This window comes from Drosophila erecta, unplaced genomic scaffold, assembly GCF_003286155.1.
Source record: "Drosophila erecta strain 14021-0224.00,06,07 unplaced genomic scaffold, DereRS2 tig00000000-arrow-pilon, whole genome shotgun sequence".
Classification (NCBI taxonomy): Eukaryota; Metazoa; Arthropoda; class Insecta; order Diptera; family Drosophilidae; genus Drosophila; species Drosophila erecta.
In genome coordinates this window covers 18,869,200-18,884,818 of record NW_020825194.1, presented here as the reverse complement: position 1 = coordinate 18,884,818, position 15,619 = coordinate 18,869,200, and the positions used below count along the sequence as shown (strand labels likewise).

Sequence of the window (15,619 nt, the reverse complement as noted above, 5' to 3'; positions counted from 1 at the left end):
GCAGCAGCAGCGGGCGTGTAGACACAATCACCGGATTTCCAAAAATAGTTATTCACCTTTTACCGCAATCTGCACTGCAAACGATGACGTCCGTTCGCTGGAAAATTCCCTGCTCATCGCTGAAAAAGGGATTCCTCCGCAGATCGTGGGCTTATCATGCATGCTAATTAAGCCTATGACGAACTGGGGAGAACTGTAGGAAAGCAATAAAACCCAGTGGAAAACGCGGGGAACTTGACAGTCATTGTACCTGTGCACCTGTCACCGCCATCCAGTTATCATCTAATAATCAAGAAGAACAGCGGGAGCTGCTTAAATGAATATCACAAGTCTGCGGATATGTACATACTACAAACGATTAACTGTGTACAGTGCTCGCAGTCTGTATTACATTTTAGCTAGCTCACTAAAAATGCCTTAAATGCGAGTATATCCTTGCACAGATCAGATGGAACTGACTATTTGAACGCCTCAGCACACAAGTAAAATCTATTTGATATAGATTCCTTATAAATCATAAAAAATTAACCATCCTCATTATTTTTAAACACGGCTTATGTAAGGGACACCGCTGCAATCTTAAGTTTATCAATAAACTTAGTGATACGCAAAGCACAGTTCATTATATACGCGTCCACTGTGCCTGTAAAGTTCTCTTCGCCAGCTGGGCAGCCCAACGTGTTTGCTATCACTATTATCACTCGAATTAGGCGCAATCATCGTACAGTGAGTACTTCGAGTAGTAATTCGCAGGCAGTGAGCCAGCATCCACGAATCGATTGAGTGTGTGTGTGCACTCCATAGTGCCACAATGCCATTCTTCGATTCCAGCCGAAGAAACCGAAAGCCGAGAGCCCAGCTGAGCGCCCGAAGAGAGTCTTCTGGAAGAGAGTCTCCCCGAGCGCGGAGAATCGCACTCGCTCGTCGCTGCTGGCGCGGCAGTCATTTCAGCCGTCACTTGTTTTTGAGTGCTGCTTGGAGTTGGTCGCTCGCCTGCTGCGCTCTTAGTTGTTTTGGCTAAGTTCACTTAGTTAGTGCCTCCGTTTAGCGTTTAGGCGAAAAGCTGGAAAAAAACGTATAAAATATATCGCGTTGTCGTCGCCGTCGCCGCTGCTTTTGTGCCTGTGTTTGTGAGTGCCGAAATCATGAATATACACATCGTGATATACACATATACGAATATTAAAGCGAAGAGTTGCTGTTCAGTGAAATATACGCACAACTGCTAAACTACTAAAGTTAGAGAACGCTTACTGTCGTTGCCATGGGACGAGCGACGAGCATCTGGACTCAATTGTGTGTATTTACACGCGGTGATCTGCCCATTTGCATTGTGACAAACAAAAAAATAGAAACCATAAACAAAGGCTGTTCGCTGTCCCACAGAAGCTGCCACACTCAAATTAATAACTTAAGTAACAGCCGCAGCACGAAACAAGAAAAATCCTACAAGCTAATGGATATTTGTTCGCTAGATAAAAAGTAACAATTGACAAAAAGTCAGTCGACTGGCAAAATATCACGAAGCGCGGTACATACAAATTTCCATTTGTCGCAGCCGGAAAACAAATTCGCGTACAGTTCAAACTCCATAACGCGGAATGCCGAAAGACCTTCACTTTCTGTGCTGCTCAGCTGGCAGCTGCCAGCATTAGGTCGAGCATTTTAATGTGCATTTTTATTAAATTCAGTACGAACTAATTATTTATGCTAGCTGAAAGCATATTCCTCATAGCATCTTCCATAGTTTTGCTGGTGTAATTTAGTAGTAATAAATCTCAATTGTTGCTGCTCAGTGCGGCTTATTGAGGCCCCACTGTACCCACTCGCTCACACACGTCGCCGTCACCGGCACACACAGACACACACGCACACACACACACACTCACGCACACACACAAAGCGACGCCCACGAGCTCTGGAGATTTGCACAAGTGCAAAGACACTGGGAGAAGACAGAAGAAGCGAAAGAGTGGGAAGACGCAGATTTGTTGTTGCCAGCCTTGACTAGAGCGCAAAGCCCAACTAAAGTAAAGCCTGTTGAACAATTACTCGGAAATTGCACAACCGCGTTTGATGGCAGCCACCGAATAAAAAAAGAAACACGAATCAAGAAATCTCGAAATCGTATAATTGTTTCATAATTGTGGCGCAAATGATGTGGCCAAGACGAATTTAAGTTAATTGCTGGCAGTGAGTGCAGTGTACTTAGTATTTTTATGTTCTTCGATGCAGGCGATCCAGTGAAGAGCAGAGAGCAGAAAAACAGAAGTACAGATAAACAGGCAAGCCCACGGAAATGGATTACATAGTGAAGGCCTACAAGGACTGGAAGCTGCACTCGCAGGTAAGCAATTGAGTTAGAAAACTGTGAGGTGTCGGCGCCAATTACGAATCCATAATTATTGAACAGGAAACTGGTAATCGACTTACAATTAGGGCGTACACAAATCACAGATGGAATTACAATCGTTAGGCGGCCAAACGACTCGCAAATTGGTTCGAGCAAAAGATACAAAGCTTGGGGCGTAAAGTCATGTCACCCTATAGTTTGATCCGCTAATTTGTGGTATTTACTTAAAAACCATTTGTTGTTTATCACATTTATTGGTCGAAGGAAAAGTGCGAAAGGTAGTTTACTAAAGCACAATGCCATGCATATTCAGCTCTGTATGGAGCCCCTCGAAAAGCATGGAGCTCGAACTTTATGGCATCGACTCTTAACGCTTTTGAGATGACGACAATATGGTGGCTTTCTTGCAGAGGTGAACCCAACTTCTGTTGGCTCTTTGTGCGATCATTAATATGTTTCTACACTGCGGATTCGCCAAAGGCTGCGGAGTCACGGCAATAAGCGGTCGTTAGCTCTTGGCTTCAACTGGTGGCTTTGGGCCAGAGTCTAAGCGCATGCAAGACAGTCGCGGCCAAGAAAGGAAGTCCAACGGATCCACAGGCAAGTGGGCATACTACACATTATTAGGAAGTGAAAGGAACTAAGTAAAAATTTGGTTTATACATAAATAGATGCTGGTCTTTATTATAATACACTGTATTATATTATAATACACTGTTTCTCCGACAAAGCCCCATTCTTTTGACCCCCACTGTAAGCTGTGTGGTATACAAGTATGGTAGCACACCCTAAGCCAACCACGATCAGCGGTGAGAACTTGGCCCGCCGGGGGCAAGTGGAGGAAGTGGAGGAGTGCTTAACCGCATTTAGGAAAGACCTGGCCAAAAGACACTCGGCAACAGACAACAAAATAATAAATTATTCTGCGAAACACGATCATGTCGAAATGGTCTCGCATTACCCGGCAAAAAAGCGACTGCCTTTCTGAATGAGCGTTGCTCTTTCGGTTCCTCGGGTTCTTTTCCACTCTCTATCTGGTGTCGTTGTGTTTATTTATTATTTTTGTATCTTTTCTGGCGGCGTTTGCGTGTGTTGCTGTTGCAGTTGCCAATCCGCATCCGAATCCGAATCCGATTCCGAATCCGAGTGCCTCCAAAGTGTGCTAAGATCGTGGCCAGCGAACCAGCGCGATGAGTAAGCCAACAACGAGCACATCTGGCCAAAAGCAGCTACAGCCACCAACTTATGCGGCTCCCCGCTTGAATTGCAAATGGCCAATGGGTGTGCGAGTGTGGAAAAATAGCCGTGCAGCACAGCCAGTGCACGCGAAAAAATATGTGCTTAATTGCCGTCTTTTATAAGGAAAAACTAATCACAAATAATTAGCAGCAGAAATGTTTTCAGATGCAATGCTTTGAAAAAGGAGGCTGTTTCTAAATCAAAACAAGAGAAACAAAAGATTTGGAATGTAAGATACTTTTTGGCTTGATAACTCGTTTGATACTTTTGAATTAGAAACTAGATGTGCTTTGAAACGAAAGTGGTCTTCAAATATTCAGTGACGTATTTTGCCATATTTTAGAAGGGGCGTGCGTGAGCAGAAGCTGAATTTTATGGGTGCATTATCGAAACTGGTTATCAGTTCAGTGTCAGCCTCAGATATGCAAGCACAGATAATGCACAACTGAAGATACTTTCAATTCAAATGCAGATACAATTTCTCGCCGTGCCGCAAGCGAGAACAAGTTGAAGCGAGCACAAAATGCATTTTATACGCTGACTGCAGCCGCTAATTGGGCCAATGCACATTGCACCAAGTATAAAGTTAACTCTTGCCTCGCTTCGCATTCCGGCTGCTCTGCTAAAAATATCCTTAACCTTGCAACCAGATACGCCGCCTGACAGGGTGCAATGCACCAGTGGCCCTCTGCAGTTGCGTCTGCGCTATACCCTGGAATTTCCCCAGAAGAGCCAGCCAACTTTGTCCCTCGGCTGAGTGGCTGTAGGCCAAACTTACATGGCATGCACGAGTACTTCACTCGACTGGCACACTTACATTTAAATACAGGTGTATCTTCGGCTGATCGCGGCCATGTTGGCCCGCTGTGGGTGGTGTTTTGGCCTTGGCTAATCAGCTAGCTAGCTGCTCCGCACCTGCAGCGAACCGAAAGTCCCTCCGTATGGTAATGGCTTGCATGCGGGCGGGCCAACAAAGCGAGGTTGGCCTGTGGCTCACGGCTATTTGGCGATAACTTTGGGTATAATTGGGCTCAACACGAATTTGGGTCACGCGCAAAAGCTAAGCTGCCATTTGGTGGCTATTACACCATGTAATCGTATATCACAGCAGTGAAAGATATAATACTCGTGCACTACTATACTTTGTTCAGTTCTCTGAATATAGTTATGTAAATATAGCTGAATATTTTGTTCTTAGTCGCAAAAAGCATGGCTTTAAGTTTTGATTTTTGCATTTCTGCGCTGAAAAACCAATTTTATACCGAGCAAAAGAAAGCTGCCTTTTGCACTTTCAGCTCGACCAGAATTTATGGCTTAGCATGCTAACAAATTTACAGTCTAGGCTACAAATATGTTACGTTTTAATGCCTTTCAGACCTATAGAGATGCTAGACATGTTGGGTTTTTTATGGAGTGCAATGATCAAGTCACGAAAAGTAATTAGTGAACCTCGGGATAATATAGAGCAATACTTTCGCAGAGGTTTCAAAGTTTAAAACTGCACTTAATGTGTGTATAAAAATCATAGTTTGAGTGGTAGCTAAAAATCGCAGATTTTATCTGGGCTTATCTGGGTTCTTTAATGTGTGAAATCCCAGCTTTATCTCGGGAATGCCAGTGAGTCAGTTGAATGTCCGTACCATTCTCGGAGATAAATTTAACCACAGAGTTGGGCTTCCTGTTGCACAGTGGGATTTAAAGACTGGTTTTCGCTGTGGTTTTTTATTTATTTGCTTGTTCGGATCTTTCTGTGTAGACTATTTGCGATTACCGGCTGTCTATATTTAAGTTTTTGTCTGATTTAGCGGTTGCAACCGGTTCAAATTGCTTATAAATAAAGTGTCAATCTACAGAAATTCCACGATTGATATGCGTTATTGTTTGATTGTGACGCTGAAGTCGAGCTAGCTGTCTTTTAAATTCGAATAATCAGCATAAAAATGGGAAAACAATTCCGAAATAAGACAGAGATAAGTCTGCCTTTGTATAAAGAACAAATAGGCCGACTTTCAGGGCGCTTTGTGTGCGGCATTAGCTGATTTTGTGATCTTGGCTGGAAAACTGGCCTTGACTTTCACACAGAAGGCTTATCACAATTGGAACGTGCTGATCGAACGGTTTGGGGCCCCAAGACGTAGAATTCCAAGACCCCGATCAAAATTTCCTTGTTTGTGCATTGCTGGCGTACCTATATCTTTGATCGCACCCTATATAGATCATAAACGAAGGCAGCACCCTCTTCTGCGAACAAAGGCGGCAATCTTATCAGCAAATAATTAGTCAACCAAAAGTCACAGAGCTTGGAAACACAGAAATCCCCATTCCGAAGCATATATTTTGAAGCCAGCTAGGCAAACACTGCAAAACAAGAACTGAAGTAGTTGTAGACGTATAATTAATAATTTTATAAATCATATTGATAGTCACTTGGGGGCCGCTCAGCTGCTTTTTAATGACCCACAACCATAGTATATAGGTATATGGGGGTATTATGAAAGCCAGCGGACAATCAATCACACGTCTAAGTGCAACGCCATTAGGAAATAAAACAACGTTTATAGAGATTGATAATTTGAAGGGTTCCATTTCCCACTTGCCTGACAAACTTCAGCCATTGTTTTTTTATTTGAAGATCTTGAAAGTTTTTACTGCTTAGTTTGTGTCACACTGCCTACAAATATATACAAAAATACCCAACCACTCGGTTATTTAACTGATTAATCAATTAAGCAGTTCTCATGAACACAAAAATCACCAAAAGCTGGTGGCTGATATTCCACAACTGCAACAATGTACTCTACCCCAATCATTAGTATCTTCGCCAAATATTTTAAATATCGTAAAATGTCACGTTGATGGAACTTGCACGTAGCACTAGTAATTAAGCGTTAAGGAAACAACTTGCCCTTCAAATGCTCAAATAACAGGTGCTAAAACAACTTGTCTAGACGATAAGCTCGTGTGCTATTGAAGGAACTAGAGCCAAGAACTAAGAACCCAGAACCAGCGACCCATCCATTAAATTTATCACCAAATATAAATAAACAAAGACCACTTAAGACCCGGACACTTGACACTCCAGATATTCACATGCGGGTTATACAAGCGGTTCATTGATATCGCTGGGACAACTTGAGCTTCGGGTGCATTATAAAGTCACTTCAATGGGTACTTTCCCAGTAATGCCCCCCAAAGACATTTAAATCAAGGCTCGGGGGCTTAGGTGCCTGATTGATCCACCAACAAACACGGCATTGTTTACTAGCTGGCTTAGAATTGGTTATGAATCCTCTTGACTATACATCATGCATACATTTTTAGGTCGAGGACTGTTTAACTTAGATACTGTTCCAGCTGAAATGTAGCAATTTCGCATACTGCCAACTGAATAGGTTCACCTTTGGCCAGCCTGAGTCATCCAGATATGGCCACTCAAATCTTAGTATCGAGTGAGCAAGAGAATCCACCGGAGATCACGTGTCTTGCTGCCAAGAAGCGCCTTTGTTTGGCATAATCGCGGCCATGGGACGAGTATTTCCCATACATCAACAATAGCACAACCGAGCTCCAGATATCTGAATGGGTATATGGAGCTTCTTGCTTCTCAGTCACGTACCGTGCATACAAATTGTTTTGGCTGTCTGCGCCCGATTCGTACCGCTTGTTTATCAATTTGCAATTCCCAATTTTGGGCGCTTTAATTAATACTAAAGATAGTGCCTGGCCAGCCGTTTTACTTAGTTATGTGCAACCTTCGGTTATAATTTTCGTGTGCTTGCACAATTCCATAAATCTGAAAACGAAAACGAAAACACACCGCACAAGCAGCTGCAAAGCGCGATTGAAAGGCAGCAAATTGAAATAGATTACGTGCGATATCGTTGAATTTATGAGTGCCTGAGCCACATTAGCCGCATAATTTATGGCTCTGATTATGGGCCAATCGGCCAACGAGAAGTGGACTAACGTGGCTCCGAGTCTTGACCTTCGTTGCTGGAAGTTCTTTGAACGTAGGCGATAATTGCCCATCCAGCGATGAACTCGCTGCCCCTCGAGTTCACACAAATTAGTGACTCACAATGAAGAAGCGCCAGTCGAGCATGTCTGATGTCTCAATATACGGGCTCAAAGCCCTCCTCTGTTAGAGCCCAAGTGCCAAAAAGCATTTAACATTCATTTCTGCGCCAATAAACGCGCACGATAACAATGAGGCTATAACATATAGTACGATCATGTCTCAGAAGCAGCTCGTGTGCTGATTAATCAGGTGTTTTCTTAATGTGCTCGGAATGGGCAATGGTGAGAGCTTTCTCCGCAGGTAACAAATCGCACATCACAGATCACAGTCAGTCCCACACAAATTCTGATTCGTACACCATGGCGTATGCGTATTGTATTTCGATCCCATGTCAATGACCGTTCGTCACTCGCTGGATCCACTAGATATACAGAATATACAGATATAAGATATAAGAATACATATATAATATAAGAATAAAATCTGTGTAACTAAAGAAAACTATTGAGAGAACTATATAGAGAGCTGCCTTAGCAGTGTGGGTTTCTTATCTGCGCAGCTTATCTGCAAAATATTTGCCAAACATAAATAAATGGCGACCAATACATCGAAAAAGCAGCGCTGGCAATAGGGTCACCACGATTTTCTAAGCAACAAATTATAGATCACCAGCCGACAAATGTATTACTCACTTTAGTAAGTGTAAAAGTAATACATTTATGAACAACCAAGAAATAAGCAATAAGGCTCAACGATAAGAGCCAGAAAAAGGCATTCAAGTTTTAGAATTGAAAGCATTACGCTGCTTGCTTAGCTGGAAATGTGGTAAAATAAATCAAACATAGGAAGTAACACGCTGAAAGGCAAATAAAATGGTGCAAGAGATTGCGCCTCATTTGAACAGAAAGCATGGTATGTGTACTAACAACTTGTTGTGGACCTTAACGCGCCCGGTTTCACGTCGATTATGGCCAAAGCCCGTAATGCAAATATGCGGTAGTTATTGTGCCGGGCAGTGCAATAATGCAGCAATATTGCGCATACAATGTTCAGCCACCATTAATGAATAAAGTCACATGTTAATTATCAGGCAGCGGCACCGCACTAATTTTAATATTTGCAGCAGCTGTTGGTGCTGGGATGAAATACAGAAAAATAACAAAATAACAAACCCACTGGCGACCTGCTTTGTTCAAACAGGTTCGAACTGACTGACTGACTGGCTAAATATATACAATACATTTGAAGACGTTTACGCTGCCGATCACGTGAAAAAATTACCCAGTGCAGGCGGAGAAACACCAACAAACTGAAAAATTAACAGCGTCTGGATGTTTGAGACAAAGCAAAAGCAAATAAAAGTGCCCTCACTGCTCTCCCCCTTTTTGAAATGCGCGCCAATTTGTTAAGTCAGGGTGGCAGCGCCTTCTTTACAAGTTTGCATCTACATTTATTTAATATTAATTATTCAGGGGAGCCCTCAAACGCATTTTTACCACATTTATTCCCCTATTATAGAATTTAGTAAACTTAAATTGGTTATTTATGTTGTTAGCTTATTAGTAGTTGTGTGATCTGTATTTAAGTAGTAACTGGTTACTAATTAGCATATTTTAAGTTCGCTCGTAGGCGCAGTTGATAGTTTCAAATGTGCCGCCAAGATAAGACGGTCTGGCAACGCGAAATGAAGGTGACAGTGTTCCCGTTGGCTTTGTCCCTCACGCTGCATCTGGTAACACTGCAGCACGTAGTAAACAGAAAATCACAATTGGATCGAAAAATCGCAAATTGCCATAAAACAGTGCACTCGCGTGTGCAAATATTAGCGCAATTTGTTGGCAGGGTGAGAGAGGTGGGCGGTAAAGACGCCACCCCAAACCCACCCACTACCACTCTCTCTCTCGCGCCATCTCGCTCGCTCTGTTTTGAAAGGCCTGCCATGAGTGTGTGCCTGTGTGTGTGATTTGGGGCTCTGCGGCGGAGTAACTGTAACAGTTGCAGCTGAGTTGCAGCTGCATTTACCGTTACAAAGGAGCGGCGTTCGGGTGAGTGCGCGCATAATTAGTTAATGCGGAAATTAGTCGCTTTTCACTTTAGTCGCCCCAACACTGCGTTCAAAATCAGTGCCTGTGTAACAAAATTACAATTACATACATAGGTATATGTGTACATATAGGCCTGTGCCTGTGTGCGTTGCGAATTGGCCATGACATCACTATAATAAACATAATACAATAATATACCAACCAACCATCTGAATTAATTCCCATATCCATTGCAGTTTCAAGAGATCGTTCCCGACATGGATGACTCGGAATTCATGTTCAACGAGAAGCAATCGATCCGGGACTCCGGGCGCACCCTCAAGCGCTACGGGAGCACCTGCTGCAACAGCCTCCGGAACAATGAGACCCTCATCCGGCACATCGTCGAGAAGACGGACACGCTGCAGGGCATCGCCCTCAAGTACGGCTGCACGGTGAGTCAATCCTCGCGAGAAGCCATCATCAACCGCATTCCACATTCCTCGACAATGCACCACAGCGAAGACGGCGGGAAGCTCCAAGAGTGCATACGGTGGCTACCACTTCCTGGTATCATGGCATCTTAACAACTTGGAGCAGCTCCTAGCCTTATATGCTTATTTCCCGGAATTCCCATACAATGGCATTTGTTTTGCTTCGATTGCTGCATATTTTAGTGAAGTATTGACACGTAGGGGAGAATCTCCAACTGAAGCTCACAGCTTCTTGATTATTGTCTTCTACACGTCATGAAGGTAACACTATAAAATCAAGTTCCAAGAAAGTGGCAATCAATTATACAACCCTTCATGCCAGATTTTAATCGTTCAAATGTATCTTTCTATCGATTGTAAATTGCAAATATGCAAAAGTATCATTACATGCACTTACCCACATTGAAACAAACCTTTAGCCATGTACTATTTTTAATTGCGCCTCAAAATAGGTTTATCAACAACAAAAGCCACTGCTGACACGCTAACCCCTTTGAATGTTAAATGTCAGCCGCTTCATTTGAATTTATTGATCTCAAAATGCTGCCTTTAAACTTTTGTAATTGAAAAACTAACACAGAAGTGCTACTTCCCAAAAACCTATTGAAGTCACGAAGCCATTTCCCACTAAACAGATTCCATAGAATATTGTGTGCATCTAAAGCTTTGAATCTTGACCAAATCATTTCACCACATCCATTGATTTCTTACCCCCTTTGGGAAGCTTTACTAGTGCTGCCGGCACGCGAGCCCTTTGCATTTTAAATGTCAACTCCCTGGGATTTGAGTGTATCGATTCAATAATGGCCATGTTGCCCCGGTAACTTCCATCTGCCCCAAGCACATGCCACTTGGTGCCTTCTTGGAATTTACGACCGTACCCACACCTTCCCAAAGTTGCGGGGGATGTGATAAGTGTCTAGTGACTTGGACAAATATTAGATAGCGACATGTGGGAAGGGACAGTCAGTCTGGAGACAAGTACCTAGCATTTAGTCTGGATCTTTATCAGTCTCGTTATCACAGTGGACCTGTGGAAAATGCTGCAGCCCCATATTTAGACACCCTCTTGCGACTTGACAGATTGCTGCATATGATTTATGTCCACAACGAGAGCTCGACTGTTCAGTTAGCACTGGACTAATATTTGCCTAGTCAGATTAAGTTTATTGACTCGACAGATCTGAGACGTCCCTGTAAGCCAAAGCAGAAAAAATCGTTGCATGCCACTTGACCCGATTGGCCATATATGCGTCTTAGCCGGCTCATCCATCCGTCGATCAAACTCATCCATCAATCATGTGTCAGCGCTTCAATTGGCCGTAATTGATGAGCTCCGCCAGCTTATAAATAAATCCCGTGTATTGCATTTCAGACGGAGCAAATAAGACGGGCCAACCGCCTCTTCGCCTCGGACAGCCTGTTCCTGCGTCAGTTTCTCCTGGTGCCAGTGGAGAAGAACTCCCCGTACTATCCCCAGGTGCCTGGCGATTCGATAGCCGCCTTCGATGCCGTGCTGGCCACGCCACCGGGCACTCCGGATGCCAATGGACAGCGGGAGGCGCACAACAATGCCAATAACCTGAGCCAGAGCAACAAGAGCTTCATGAAGAGCAACGACATCAGCAGCAGCAGCAGTAGCACCAGCAGCAGTGGGAGCAGCAGCAGCTGCAACACAAGTGGCACCGGCCCCATTTCCGGAGGATCGCGTTCCGGCGGCAACCAACAGCAGCAGCAACAGCCCCCACAACGGCCGTACTCCATTGCCGGGGAACTGCTGGTGGTGCAGGTCGGCGACGAGGATCCATCGATGATGCACGGCCACGGTGGTTGCAGCGGTAAGCAGAGCAAGAGCCTGGACTCGGTGGCAGCAATGACGCCCGAGGAGGAGAACAGGAAATGCATGAACGACTTCCTCAACAAGATAGACAACACCATTTCCGAGTCGCGCAAATATGTGGAGCGCTCCAAGGAGTAAGTAATTCCACCACTGAAAAGAGACCCAATCAATCATTATTTCAACTCATTCGGCTGTCGATATTGGTATTTAAAGCATTTTTATCGAGATCATTTAATCATAATTTGTTTAAGTGACAGAACCAATAGAAATTGGAAGTGATAGCCGATGAAGTGATGAACGAGTCGCTAGCTAGTGAAATTATATATTTAAACTGCCAATGCTTTCTACTAATGTTTTCATTTATGTGCGCCTTTCAGTATGGTCAGCAGTCAAAGTGATGCGGACATCTGCATCAGTGCCACCGCCGACGTTTTCCCGCAGCGCCGCCATCCGCTGAACAACTCCTACAAGACCAACAACAACGACCGTCCGTCGCAGTACCAGCGCCACAGTTCGACGGGCAGCGGGAACTCCTCGGACACGGCGCACCTGCTGAACACGACGCAGACGCGGCGAGTTCAGAACTCGCTGAAGCGGCTGGAGAAGCAGCAGGACGACTTCTTTGAGTTGTAGCATCAGTCGGCGGGACGCAATCTAGCCTAATTACGCAGAGAGTTAATTTTAACAATTCGTTTTTAATTGCCGCGCATTGGGGAGACGACTTAGGTCAGCATATTGCATCACACGGAAATGCCGCACTCTAAATGTAATATAAATACTGATATCTATCGACACGTATGCGCGATACCTTACCTATACGATTAAACATAAATGTAACTGAGCTAAAACCTAAACTAAACTATATACCTAAACTAAGCGCTGCGCTATGTAAACCTGTAGTACGATGACAAGGCCGTTCTGTCCCCCTTACTTTGATCTTGTGTCAGCCCTGTATAATTGCCGCCAATTTGCTTGCAAGATCCGATCTGAGCCGCGTCGAACAGATCCGGAAGCCTACTGTCCTCCTGTCCGCCCTCCTGCCCCCATTATGTTTACTTTTTGTATGACTCTAGCTTTAATCACACTGTGTATAATTTAGTTATGAGAATTATTAATGTTAATTGTATATAGTCGCCGGAAAACACAACAATCCACTGGACTGCTCTGATCGCTAACACACGAAATTGGCCAACTGTTGACGTGTAATTTTAATTTATTTTGTAGCTTTCCAAAGTATTAAACCGCAAACGTTCTTTTTAAAACCGTAACCTCAATTGTTAAGCAAGCATCCACCACAAAACAATATATACACCTAAATATGATATATGTATATCCCAGAAACCTCAATATCGAACTGCACTCATATCGAGCCAAGTCATGTTGTACGTGAGAATGTTTTTTAAAATAAAGTGAGAGTTGTGTTGGAACAAACGACGTGTCTTCGTGTACTTACGAGTCTCCGAATGGATTTGAAATGCTAACATTTCAAAAAACATTTTTCAATGCCTGCATCTGATTTTTCCATGGAAGCGCGCTGGCCAAGTTAGGGAAGTTCACCTGTTCGGTTGCCAGGACAACGTGGCCGGGCCAAACAAAGAAACCGTCAGGCTAGTTAACTACATTTCAATTGAGAAAGTTGAACAAACATGTCGGAAAAAGATCTGGATGCCACTATCTTGGCGACCCAAAAGGTTTTGGGCAAGTACGTCAAGAAACCGCCTCTCACGGAGAAGCTGTTGAAGAAGCCGCCATTCCGATTTCTAATGGATGTTTTCAGTAACGTAAGTTTTGCCTCCCTGGATAAAGAATACGAAAGTTGAGCCCTTTTTGTGGACAGTTTATCAAGCAAACTAGCAAGTTCGATGGACTATATACGCCGGAAGAGCAGATGTTCGAGAATATAACCAGTCGGGAGGACAAGATGCGATTTCTGCAAAAGATGATCGATGCAACTAGTGAGTTTGGTTTACAAGGGTCTTCACTGAATGAACTACAAGGTGTTTGCTTTCCCAGAACTGACAACTAAACTGGATCTGAAAGTGCGCACATCAAAAATAGTTGCTGGCCAGGAACCGGAGCTCACCAATGAACTCCTCCAGGCCATGGCCAGTGTGGCGGAAAAGAACCTGGAGTGGGACAGCGTTGTGGACCAGGTGGTGATTTCCCACAGCAAAACACCACTGACGACTACCAAAGCTCCGAAAGAAACTAAAAATCCTAGCAAGAATCCCTCACCTGCCGGCAAGGACGTGGATCCCAAGCGACGCAAGGAGAAACGCATATCGCCTCAAGAGCAGAAACTACGCAAGGCCAGCGAGCAGGCGTCCCGATCTACTCCCCCCACCGAGAAGGATAAAGCGTCCCAGAAGAAGTCCAAGGCACCCAAGGATGACACCAAGTTAAGTCGGCAAAACTCGAAGCAAAAGAGTCCTTCACCTGTTAAGCAAAAGACGAAGGCGAAGCTGCAGCCTTCAATCGAGAGCGATAATCCCAGTCTGTCTATGTCGCCAGTGGATGGAGGAGCCTCCTCCAAGCCTCCTGCTGCCGAAAGCGCACCAAATAAGCCAGAGTCGGAAGCGGTAAGTTACTTTGTTTAAGCTATAAAATACAAATCCATACGTTATCCATATACCCAAATAGGTTCCTCCATTACAAGAGAAGGAGGCAGGGGTGGGACCTGTCCTCGAATCTCCACCGGCTCCACCAGCTGAGCCTGAGAGTCGCAAATCCTCCAGCAGAAGTCGCCGTTCTAGTGGCAATCATAGACAACCGGAACCTAATCCTACTCCCAACGAGAATCCATCCCAGCCAGCGGTGCAGCCGGCAGAAACTAGTTCTCCACCGGAGACCAACAGCAGCGAAGCGAAGCGGGAGGTTCCTCTCTCAAGGGAGAACTCCAAGGACGCGAATCAACGGCCCAGAACCTCACTTAGACCTCCATCCGCTCGACCCGCCTCCGCACGACCCGGAGCTCCACGGCGTCGCAATGTGGAGATAGTTCTGCAGCCAAACGACCAGATCAAAATGTCTGGCATAAATGTCAAGCTGGAAACCTTTGGGGACTTGGACGATGACGGAGAGAACCTGGTGATCATAGAAGACTCCGCCTCCCATGACATTGTTGAAGGTGGCGGTGAGGAGCCAGCATTGGAAGGACAGCTCGATGCCCAGGGACGACTGGTGCAGCAGATCCTGGAAACACAAAAGGAGCTGGTCAATCAGAGCGCCGAAGTGGAACCGCCTCAAGCACAAGCTGGCCGTCAAACATCTGCCCGCCAGGTGAACGACGTCCGCGACGTCGTCCAAAAGCTTACTAAGTCGATCGGTCCGCTGGGAAAACTGCTGGACTGTATACCCGAGGACTTTGATGCAATGCAGCTGGAGCTAACGATGTGGCGCGACACCTACACCCAGGCCTCCACGGAACTAAAGAGGGAGCAGAGTCTCACTGCATCTGCCACGGAGCCCCTGAAGCATCAGTTGCAGCAAATCCAAGCCAGCATTGCAGAGTACCGGGAGCTCATCGACGAGAGTCGCCACAAGATCCTGCAAAACAACGCCCGCATACTGAAGTTGATGATGGAACAGTAACCATTGAAACTTAAATATCAATAACAGCTTGTTGAGAATTAAAGAGAGCTCTAGCGCAAA

At 44.8% G+C, this 15,619-nt stretch overlaps 2 protein-coding genes across 5 annotated transcripts; both read left to right on the top strand.

Annotated features, from left to right (window-relative positions):
• The first annotated feature begins 757 nt into the window (after window positions 1-757).
• Window positions 758-13,402, top strand: LOC6552650 (histone-lysine N-methyltransferase, H3 lysine-79 specific). 4 transcript variants are annotated; one of them, XM_001979874.3, is made up of 5 exons: window positions 758-1,130; window positions 2,236-2,347; window positions 9,892-10,089; window positions 11,504-12,102; window positions 12,346-13,402. In XM_001979874.3, exons 2-5 carry the CDS (start codon window positions 2,300-2,302, stop codon window positions 12,599-12,601), a joined length of 1,101 nt encoding a protein of 366 aa, XP_001979910.1. In that variant the 5' UTR covers window positions 758-1,130; window positions 2,236-2,299; the 3' UTR covers window positions 12,602-13,402. The 4 variants fall into 4 exon arrangements, with proteins under 4 accessions (XP_001979910.1, XP_026832126.1, XP_015009766.1 ...); XM_026976325.1 differs by having other exon boundaries at window positions 919-1,296; XM_015154280.2 differs by lacking the exons at window positions 758-1,130; window positions 2,236-2,347 and adding an exon at window positions 9,306-9,655.
• A 125-nt stretch (window positions 13,403-13,527) lies between these two features.
• LOC6552651 (TRAF3-interacting protein 1) lies at window positions 13,528-15,615 on the top strand. The gene is made up of 4 exons (XM_001979875.3): window positions 13,528-13,749; window positions 13,806-13,923; window positions 13,982-14,547; window positions 14,609-15,615. The coding sequence occupies exons 1-4, from the start codon at window positions 13,615-13,617 to the stop codon at window positions 15,557-15,559; spliced, it is 1,770 nt and encodes a 589-aa protein (XP_001979911.1). The 5' UTR covers window positions 13,528-13,614; the 3' UTR covers window positions 15,560-15,615.
• Window positions 15,616-15,619: the final 4 nt, after the last annotated feature.